The 11,097-nt window shown below is 39.9% G+C and overlaps 1 protein-coding gene across 4 annotated transcripts in view; it reads left to right on the top strand.

The window, feature by feature from the left end:
- The window catches only part of LOC103397655 (E3 ubiquitin-protein ligase RNF165-like), a 13,755-nt gene extending 3,531 nt beyond the window's left edge, over positions 1-10,224 (top strand). The window contains exons 2-9 of one of the 4 annotated variants that reach the window (XM_025053143.1): positions 117-304; positions 422-761; positions 1,326-1,457; positions 2,224-2,353; positions 2,511-2,615; positions 2,963-3,058; positions 3,772-3,875; positions 7,125-10,224. In XM_025053143.1, coding sequence (XP_024908911.1) covers positions 529-761; positions 1,326-1,457; positions 2,224-2,353; positions 2,511-2,615; positions 2,963-3,058; positions 3,772-3,875; positions 7,125-7,242 — 918 coding nt within the window. In that variant the 5' untranslated portion in view covers positions 117-304; positions 422-528 and the 3' untranslated portion in view covers positions 7,243-10,224. The remainder of the gene's footprint in view (positions 1-116; positions 305-421; positions 762-1,325; positions 1,458-2,223; positions 2,354-2,510; positions 2,616-2,962; positions 3,059-3,771; positions 3,876-7,124) is intronic. The other 3 variants (XM_008336001.3, XM_008335999.3, XM_017042925.2) reach the window with 3 other exon arrangements.
- The last annotated feature ends 873 nt before the right edge of the window (positions 10,225-11,097 follow it).

Raw genomic sequence — 11,097 nt, 5'->3', positions numbered from 1 at the left:
TATATATATATATATATATATATATATACGCTGTAAATGAATGATGAGTTGGGAACAAACTGGGATGTACAATATATTTTATACCTGGTACTAAATGTTTACTTGCACTGCTACAGAACTCAGCTGCGAGGGAGACCATATAGTTCACTTGTCTGTGAATCAGAAGACCAGGAGTCAAAGCAGAAGTTTGGAATACTATTTAAAATGTGGCGAGAACTGAATGCACGTGGTTGTCATGTTCATGGTGCTAGTGGTAACCGTAATTTTCCCACCCTACAGAAGTGTTTTTCACCTTAGTTAAGAGGTAGGGCTTCATTAACATGCTATACCACACACACACACAATGACACCACATATCAGCCAGAATTAATTCCAGCTAATCTCCATCAGACTCCTGACAGCTTCTCCTTATGCTCCGCAGGATCCCATTTCACCCGGCAACAGCAGCAACAGCAGCAACAGCAGCTTTGTTCTAGCCATGCTACCTCTTGCCGGCACTTTCAGTTAGGTCCGCAGGCCCCGCTGCCCATGGATTTCCCAATGCCCCACCCGGGCCAGCCACAGTCAGGCATTAACCCCCACTTGGCACCCCCGGGTCACCAGCATGGCCCTCTGCTCCACCCACCCCTCAACCCCATTCCCACTGCCCAGTTTCAGGACATCCCTGCCCCTCCCTTCCTACCTCAGGCATTACACCAGCAATACCTCCTCCAGCAGCAGATCCTCGAGGCCCAGCACAGACACATCCTGCCACCCTCCAGGTATAAATGCAGATTTACTGTCAACTGGCAGCATAAGATATGGTACAAGTAAAGCCAAGGCCCGATAGGAAGGCAGTTTATGGTGTGTTCAGAATTCCCTCATTTTTAATTTAACATTTATTTTAGCAGGTTAGCCCCACTGGTACTTTTGATTTTTGGGTTAGTTTCAGTTTAGACTTTAAATTGACTTTTGAAATAAATATACAACGTTAGAATGAGGGCAACTATGTTAGCTTTAGCCAAATTAGCCTAGTCACATTTCATCCCATTTCCAGGCACAGAAACATTGAAAACAAGTGTGGTCTTGCATAAGCTTTAAGTATTTCACTTTAAAGGATCAAAGACTTTTCTAGCTTAACTTCCTAGCTTAGCAGCTCAAACAGCATCTCCAACACCATACGCAGTGCTAGTATTTGGTCAGGATATGATTTTGATTTGATTTTTTTTTTTTGTTCTCTCGTACAGAATTACAATTTCTTTGTTATACATGATAGTTGTGCAAGTCCATATGAATCCATTTAAAAAAAAACAAGAATTTTTCAAAAGCCTGGTTCGTTGTTTCAGTAGACGCACCCCAGAAAGAGTTCCTCACCAGCCCCACAGATTGCGACCTGGCTACGAGTTTGCTCCTCCTCTTCATGTCCCTCCCCAGCCTATGGTGCAGCAGCCTCGCTACCTGGCCGAGGGCACTGATTGGTAAGTCATAGAACCAAGACTCTGAAGAAAAATATTTTTTATATGATAAATTATTTTAAAAAAGGTTTTAAGGTTAAATTCTTCACAATAGAAATGTGTCATTGTTGAAAAGTACGGTCCTTTCTCTGGGGTGGAAGTTAATAAAAACAAATTTACCAGCAGTGAAGGACAAATTAAATTATGAGGGGACTAGGTCGGCTACAAATTTGTCAACTAATTCCACTAATGAAAAACACAATTGTCCTATTAATTGGTGATATTAAGTTTGTGAATTGGTAAATCCACATTCGTTTTAACCCATCAAGGGGAGCGTCTGCATGTGAGCAGTCACAACAGTTTAAGGACAGATTTCTTCCAGCTTTATTTCATGGACTTTTTTTATTTAGACAAAATATTTTATTTTGCCAACATTCCTATTCAATATTACCACATCATTATCTCAAAGTCAGAGTTTTGATACTGTAAACCAAATGTAATACCTGGTTGGATAGAAGGCCAAACACATACACTGCTTTATTGCCGTTTAAATAGTCAAAATGCTTTGCGCCGCTCCGAAATTTGTATATGCTGGTAGAATGTAGAAAACGTTTATTTTATTTATCGGTGGAGGTTTTAGACACCCCCAACTTTAAAGTTTCCTCAAAAAACATTTGCATTAAATGCCTCCTGATTTAGGATTGACTGCAGTTCCAGACAGTCACAAAATGTATCTGACATAAACTCAATAAAAATCCAGACATTTCTTTGTTGCTCTGTCCCGGCACAGGGATCTGAGTGTAGATGCTGGGCTGCCACCACACCAGTATCACATCCATCCACTGCCACAGCACTATCAGCACTACTTGACCTCTCCTAGGATGCACCACTTCCCTCGAAACAATGCCTCAACACAAGTGGTGAGCCGCCGCTTCCTTTGCATGTCATCAATCACGCTTGTCTTGTTGAACTCCGAGATTAATCTTGGTGCCTGGCAACCAGAATAAGCCTTGTCCTCTCCTCGCCTAATTACTGCTGCAGAGCTGACTTCTGCTCCTTTTATCTGTCATCTTTCAGGTTGTCCATGAGATCAGAAACTACCCATATCCCCAGCTGCACTTGCTGGCTCTGCAGAGTCTCAACCCCGCCCGCCATGTGTCTGCTGTTAGAGAGAGCTATGAGGTTTGTGCCTCCATCTCTCTGACTCTCTCCTCACACTGGTCTTTGTGGCCAATGTGTAGCACAGGCCTGTGTATGCGTCTGACTGTCTCATTTGTATTTATTCTGGCCCCATAATACCTTGTGTTGTCGGTGTGTTTTGATTTGGAGAAGTCAAAGAGATTCTCGATCATCTTTCACTGTGTACATTTGTTCTACGTCGTATGCAAATCATCTGAATTTTTAATGACAAATGCCGGTTCTGCTTGTTATCTGGGGAAACACAATCATACCACCCTCCTCCTTCCCCCTCCCCCATCTATTTAACCCGACCGACTCGCCAAAGTAATACTATGTTACATTCTGTTAAGGAGCTTCTACAGCTGGAGGACAGGCTGGGCAGTGTGAACCGTGGCGCAGTCCAAACCACCATAGAGAGATTCACCTTCCCCCACAAGTACAAAAAGGTAAAGTAGTTTTCCCATACGATTAATGTACTCACAATGGAGTAGTTCTGATGAAGCACAGAACCAAAACCAAGAAATAAACAGATATTTTCTTTAAAATATTGCACAGAATCCCAATTTACCAATGCCTTGGTTCATCTGCAGGAATAGCTCCCTCTGTTTATGTTTTTCTATTTACTTTTTGTGGTTAATACAGTTCCGGCTGCACACTGAATCAGTAGAGTGGATGCTAATAACCCAAAACAAAAAGTTGGCCAGGAGCTCAGGAAACGACTCATTGCTGATACAACATAATCACTGGTTTTAAAAATGTCAGTAAGATACTTGGTATCCGAAAACCAAACAAAACAAGAACTTTTTGCCATTATGATTAATTGGTAGTTCAGAATTCAGACCAATTTTTGTATTCACATTAGTGACAAAGGTCTCCATTGAATTAATCAGCGGATATGTGCGAACAGTGAATACAAAAAAACCAAATGACCCAAAAAATTACCCAAATGGGAAATTAATGTCAACAATTTAGTTCTTGGAGACAGAGACGGAGAGGAAGTACTTGGGCTGTTTGTGTCTGACGTCAATCTAAGTGCATGTTTTTTTTCCTTCTTTTTCTTTAAACATGACTCAGAGTCACTAAATGAATAGAAAATAACACGCTCCTGTGCAAATTGCTGTGATGATCTTTGGAGTCTGATTGTTTCTGCCCACTGCAGAGAATACCACAGGACCTGAAGATGTGTCTGGAGGACGAGGAGCTGGACACAGATGAGAAGTGCACCATCTGTCTGTCAATGCTGGAGGATGGGGAGGATGTCAGGTAAAACCCCAATTTTATCACTTTATTCAGTAGCAAAGTAGTAGCTATGCAAATGTGTTCAAAAAAAGTGTATGAAGCTCCTCAGCGACAATGTTTTTGTGATGTTTGCAGAAAGTCAGTAAAATAATGATGTAGACCTTAGTTTGACTTCTTTGGATTTTTTGATATTATCCAATGACTCCCCTCCTCTACATGTGGATAAAAACATTGACAAAAAGTATTGTAGCTCATTACATAGATAAGAGCTCACCTCATAGCCTTGTAGCTGCATATTCATCCTATGCTTAAATAAAAAAGCTGTGTTCTTGATAAATTGAACTACAATCAAAATCTGGAGTGAGTTAGTGTTTAGCTTACACTGGTGCAGTAACTACATTAGCCAATAGCCTTTAGGCTGTGGATGGACTGGATTAAATAAAGCGTTTATACATAAAGTACAAGAAACATTTTAGTCAAATAAATTAAAAAACACTAAAAAACATTTAAAAAAAAGCTTATTTACATATTGCTTACAACTGCTGCTACCTTTGATAAATGTGTGTCTCTTGGGTGGCGCTGTTGGGTTTATTTATAAGAGAAACATATTTTCTTTTTTTTTCAACCTTTATCTTGAGTTTTAATGTTATTTTTGTTTTATATTTAGCCTTTTATCCTTCCATCTGCTACCTCTGCTAACATAACCAGCTTTAGTTTGTGTAATATAGCTCATGCTTAACCAGTTTTAAAAAAAATTCTCTGATTTATTCTAGAAAAACTAAAAAAAGGAACTGTAAGAAATTTGATGTAGTAGCCCCACGCAGAGGTCGATAATGTAGCTACATTAAAGGAAAGGAAAGTGAACTCCTTGTCACTGTGACACAGCTCATCACTGCACACAACCAAATGTGACCTCTGCTACATTAACCCATCACCAAAGTGAACAGTGGGCAGCTTTAAGGGGAGCAGTGAGTGGGGACGGTGTCATGCTCAGAACGGTAACTTGGCAGCTGGTGGACTCGAACCTGAAACCTTCCCAAGTCTGCTTCCTTAACCACTAATCCACCACTGCCCCACTAGCTGTGGTCTATAATGACTAACAAACACACAGACAACACAGCTTGCCAACACTGTGACCTGTACGTTTCATTGTAAACCAGCAAGTTATTTTGTTAACAAGGATTTTTTAACATATTGTTACAAAAAGCTTTATATAATGATTCATCCGAAAAAATCTGTTGGTCCTTTGACCTTAGCAATATCACCATGAGATTTGCTGTATGTTATCTAAGGATTACTTTTCCAACAGTAGGATAAAGGTCATATTCAAATCCAAACTCTGCTCAAGTTCTCTATTAGTGAATAAACAATCTAATACTCGGTGAATTCTGCTCCCAGTAATAGGAAGAACAAACATTCGATGATCAATATTTGAATAAGAAGAGATAAAATTTCAGGGTTCATTTATTTGGCGATTACCCGGGCTTTTCCACAGCCCATTCACATCGTCCAACGTTTTTATTTCACTCGAAGAAAGTAGCGGCAGACCTAGTGTGCACATTTGTACTTTCCTAGAAAAAACATCACCTTCCCTCCTGGCTGTGCACCACAGTGGCCCAACAACCATATATATCCATGCTTGTATATTTGACTCCAAATTGTTTCTGCCATACAAGTTCAAAGTATTAGCACCAAAACCCATCACCACACGATTTCCTCCCAACTGCTCACATTGAAAGTTTCGCCTGAAGGCAACATTAGCATTTCAAAAGTCTCAAGATGTGCGTCCAGCGCTGTGATCTAACGGGCGCAATTTATTCCACTTTCTAAGACACAAAAGGAGACGGAGACTAAAAAATTAAAATCTTTTCAGGTCTGGTGTTAGCGGTTGAACGGCTGTTTTCAACACTAAAGTAAAGTATACAGTATTGTTTGTATTGGTTAAGCTCGAGGGAATATATCATGTTGTTTGCTCTGTTTTTGTGTGTTTAAGATGGATGGATGAACAGCTGTCAGAACTATAACACAAGTGTGGGGAATTCCATTTGTAGGCAAAGAGACAACTGATGATGCTCATTAGGGAAACATATGTTTTTATGAGCCATATTAGTTCACCAACATCCTGCAAATGGAAATTTAATTTCCTTTAATGTTGCATTTTAAATGTAAATCCTTTTCCTTTTATAGGTCTCACGATAAATCCTTTTAATCTTCTAACCTCAAAACAACCTCTGGCTGCTGCTGTGTGAATGCAAATGTCCTCCTAAAGGAGCATAAAAAATGTGTAGATATACATTTTTTTAAGGAACTAATCACTAATGCCACTCACAGCACTCTCTCTAAATACACTGTTAGGTCTAAATGTTGGTTCTTGGCATCAGGCACAGTTTCCCCGCTGTGAAAATCAAGTGTGAGCTGCAGGAGAAATGTGATCTGAGGTCACCTGAGAAACAGACTGGTGCCAAATGTGAACCGCAGACCGACAAGTGCATCTATTCTGGACACAATCTGGAAACTTAAAGAGCCAGGCTCCATGAATTACATGTATAGAAACTTTTTCAAAGCATTCAACTTCAACATTTACTATTGTCACATCACAAGCTATAAAGCATCTTTATGCAGCCCAGTATAGTAATTCAATGTTGTTATAATTTAAATTTATATGTTATATTTAAATAATGTAAATACATTTTAAATTAAATTTTTATTTTCCATCCTCTGTTTCCATTACCATAGTGATTTGATGGATTTGAACCTGGTCATTATGCACGACAGACAGGAATCCTATCACTATTTACTTTGCATATGGAAACAATGTGATTTCACATAAATTAAGAAAATACCATGATGAGGATAAATATATCTTCTGATCACTAAAAGTCTACTGTCTACAGAAGGTATTCCATGTCTGTTTCCAACAATTATGCAAATGTTTTTGTGGAATCGCAGCCCATTTTTCTCAGGTGAATCTCCTCTGCTCCTTCAGATTTATTTTCTTCTGTCATTGCCTTTAGTTCAATTCACAGATTTTCTAATGGGATTTAAATTTGGGATTTGTAGAAGCTAGTTAGAAACACGTACTGTCAGAGGTTTTCTGAAATATGCCTCAAGCTGCTGTAGTGTTGGAAGACAAAACCACCACTAAAAACTATTTTTAAAACTTCTGCGTTCCAAAGCACAAACAGTTTCTGTTTGCACAAGTTAGCAGCTAAACAGACGACGCTAACTCCGACTGCAGATGAGAAGTGAGCATTTAATCCTCTGTTTCTGCAGGAGATTACCCTGCATGCACCTTTTCCACCAAGCATGTGTGGACCAATGGTTGGCCACCAGCAGGAAATGCCCCATCTGCAGAGTGGACATTGAGACCCAGCTGACCCCTGACAGTTGATTGTACCTGTCGACTCCTGCGGCTTTGGATCTGGTCTTGTTAATTTTCCATCGCCTCCCACCTGAGGAGAAGCTCTGCCAAATGTCCCTCCCCTCTCCCCCCTCCCCCTGCATCACTTTACGAGTCTGCCTTCTTAGATCGCTGTGACGAGGGGGGATCAACAAAGCACACTCACCTACAACACAATGGGAAGGGGGGTTGACGAACACACACTGTAGCTGAACGGAAGGTTGGTTTGAATGGACTGAAGGACAGCAGCGCACACATGTGAACAGATGAGAGAGCGAGTGGGAGTCATCTGGAGTGGGTGAGAGAGTGAGTGAGTGAGTGAGCGAGCGAGCCTAACATTGCATGCTTTTACAAAGAGAAATTCAAAAAGAGAACGAACACTCTCTACCAACCTACCAACTACAGCACAACCAACCTCCCCAACTCAGTGCGGTGTATTAGCACCATCTCTCCACCACAACATCTAAAACCTGCCCCCGCCCCCCCAGGCCTGTGGAAAATCCTTTAAGCTGCCCAAGCCCTCTGCACATCTGTACAGAACATTATCAAATGATTAGCATGAGGTTGTTTGGTGTGAACTCTCGTAGCTGAATGCTTGTGGTGTAATGGAGTATAGTACTGAATAAGTTTTTACAGAGTAACAGTGTTGTGTAGCAAAGAAAAAAAACCTTTTGAGAAATATGTTTGTGAAAAATAAAACCCCACAGAGAAGGCGGAGACAGCTCTGACCATGCTACTACTTGATGTGTTAACTCTTGGGCAGCGAGAGAACGAGCTAGTTGTGTAAAAAAAAAAAAAAAAAAAAAAAGGCCAAAAACCTCCCTCTTTCTCGTCTAACATGGTTTTGGATTTACAGTCAGTAGATGCCATCAGAGTTTAATGCTAAACCCGCTAACTGCAGGCATGGCTTCAGTGATGTGTGTAGTGTCGTAGTCGTAGGCCTCCATGATCTAGGGCGGAGGCCTCGGATGTGCATGCTGTATGGCAGGCTTGGGCTGTGTCGTTCGTATTGTGGAGCCGTAGAAACAGGGATTGTGTCTGTGCATGTGAAGCGTATACTGTACTAGGACTCTGGGACTAGGACTGAGGATCCCACTCCTTCATACAGGAGGACAAGAATGTGTCCACAGTGTCCCCCCACCCCCACCTAGAATTGACCAAAACTGCCCTTAGACACCGATCCTGGACTCATGTAGCGCTTCTCTCCTAGTGTTTGTGATTAGGATTCCAAGAGCTGCTCAGTGGATCTGTGTCTAACAGCAACTCGTCTGTGTTGCCTCACTCATGATCGTGATTAGGGTCGCACTGATTCTGACACTCTGGACCAATGATAATGTTAGAAATAGTTAAAAATCAATTTAAAGGTTGAATATGCAGCTATTTTCTTCTGCTGTTTGTTTAAATACGGCATGTACCTGCCTCTCTGTCACCTGCGATTTAGTCTTTAAATTTGTGTTTAAATCATTTTTAAAAAGCTACGAGAAACTGAAAAAATAAAATTCAGAGGCAAATAAGAGATACCTTTATAACAAAGTCATCTAACGCCACAACAAGCGCTTATTGGCTTATTTTAACCTTGACATACTGTAATACCTACTATGGTAATGTATAAACCTGCAACTTAAAACTCTCTTAAATAATCTCACAAATTGTATTTCACTACACAGCTAACGAAAAATATATGTCAGGATTTATACTGGAGCTCTGACAGCTACTGGATCCAGTTTTTACTGGTAAACATACTCTATCCACCCAGAAACATGTTGACCAATTAGAAAAAAAAAAGGTACGAGAGAAAAAAAAGCACAGTTGGAGGGCAGAGCCTCTACATCGTTAGTGAGACCTTTGGGATTTAACAACTCTAAGGTTTATTATTGTTTTTCTAAAATATTTATGCATACTCTACCTTTAAATCCTTTTGTTTAATGGAATGAACCTTGATTTTACATTTCTGTACTAGAAACACACACAACCCGTTCATTGTGCTGCTGTACGAGTCTCACTCTCTAACCCCAATGAACATTAACACTGACCCTAAATCCTCCGACTGATCGTAGTCAACACCTGCACATACGCGGTGTCGGTGCGACTCTCGTCACGATTGTGCCCATGATCGTCATCCCGAGAGGCCGGCATGGGCTTGAGGATGCAGTGCCTCAGTCTTTTCATCAGAGTGGAAAAAATGCGACATTTGTCTCACCTCTTATCAGAACCTTATTGCCTATCGAACAAGCACATGTGATTTTCTATATCCAGTGAATTGCCTCTGTTGTGTATCGGCTTCTCTTCGTTTCAATCTCAGTTGCTCCCACTGTCTGATAAAAAGACCGTCTCTTGTGTTACAGGGAGAAAATAAACTAGATTTTTTTTTTTTCGTTTGAGCTAGAATGTTGTACGATTGTCCCCACAATCCCTCTCTACCACGGCAGTAGTGTCGGCATTGCTAGAACAACTGTGATCACGTGCAGTGGTAGAAGCCGTTTTCTCACTATCATGCATGAACCATGTAGTTCACTTGAAGGAGGGTGAAAGGGAGAAAAAGCCATTCATTTTAAAAATACCAAACAGTTCTTAAAAAAGTTGTCTTTTGTTTTAAGTTCCTTTTCTTCATTTTTTTTTCCTTTTTTTTACCATTTGCTTCTTTGAGTACCTTTATTGTTTTCGTTTCTTTGCTCACATGCCAATAGAGGCGTGGTACTAATATGCCAAGTCCTTGTTCACTTGTTACCACGGTGAAGAAAAAGCTGCAATGCTGCGAAAACATTTATCGTCGTTCTAATGTAACTTGTGTTTTTGTAAATGCACTATAATATGGAGTTGCCTGAACTTTTTTGGTTTGGTGAAGTGGGTTCTTGTCCTGGTTTTTGTGTTTCTTATCAGTTTCAAGTATTTCCCGCTTCCCTGTGTATTACTGGAGAGTAACTTGACTGTGTTGCTTTTGTGTTTTTTTCTTTCTTCCTTTTTTGTATTAAACCTCCATCCAAAAAAGTACAGATGGATGAAAATGGAGGTGCGCTAGTTCACATAGAATGCTGTGATTAAAGATGCCTTAAGTGTTTAACAATCATTATTTATTACTAACTGTAGCTAGCTAGCTATTGTGGTGGAATATTTAATGTCTCTATCTCATAACTTTGCAATTTAATCAATATATTTATTTAAAATAACCCAAAATATATATAAAAAAAGAATACCTCATTATGCATTGGTCGGTGGGGATGCTTCTGCATGCCGTCTGTGTTTGTTTTTTTCTTTGTCTAGAAAAAAGAGAAAATTGTAGAAAAACTGACTAAGGGTTGTTCCACCAACCGTTTTTTTAACTAGCAATGTGCTGATGATCTGGATTACATTCCATTCTTGACATCTCTTAATTCTACTGTTTTTGTTTGTTTATCTTCTTATGACGGGAAACTACTACTTTCCATCTAAGTGTGGCTCCAAACCTTTGTTTTCTTTTTAATCATTAATCACAAAGCTTTGTTGTCTCATAATCAGTCATTATATTACTTTTTTTTATGTTGACCACATTTGTGATATTCAATCATATCTGGATCTCGATCCAGTGCTGTAATTGTTCTTCAGTGTTGCTGGCAGTTGCTTTGTATGGGAGTTTTAGAAGTATGTAACATGCTAACTTGAGCCATTGATCTTATTGAGCAAACTTCTGGTGTACTGTGGTTCTACCATATAGATAGTGTGTTTTACACCTGGGTATTATAAGCTAACTATGTTCTGAGTGTGCATTTTCTTATTAATACTCTAATACTAATCCTGGCAAATGATTATAACATTGAATTTGAATGAAGCTGGCTGGTCTTACGATTGTCCTTATTTTATTTTGTGCTC

The sequence above is a fragment of the Cynoglossus semilaevis genome, chromosome Z (genome assembly GCF_000523025.1).
Source record: "Cynoglossus semilaevis isolate Cse_v1.0 chromosome Z, Cse_v1.0, whole genome shotgun sequence".
Lineage (NCBI taxonomy): Eukaryota > Metazoa > Chordata > Actinopteri > Pleuronectiformes > Cynoglossidae > Cynoglossus > Cynoglossus semilaevis.
This window is presented reverse-complemented; position numbering and strand designations above follow the sequence as displayed.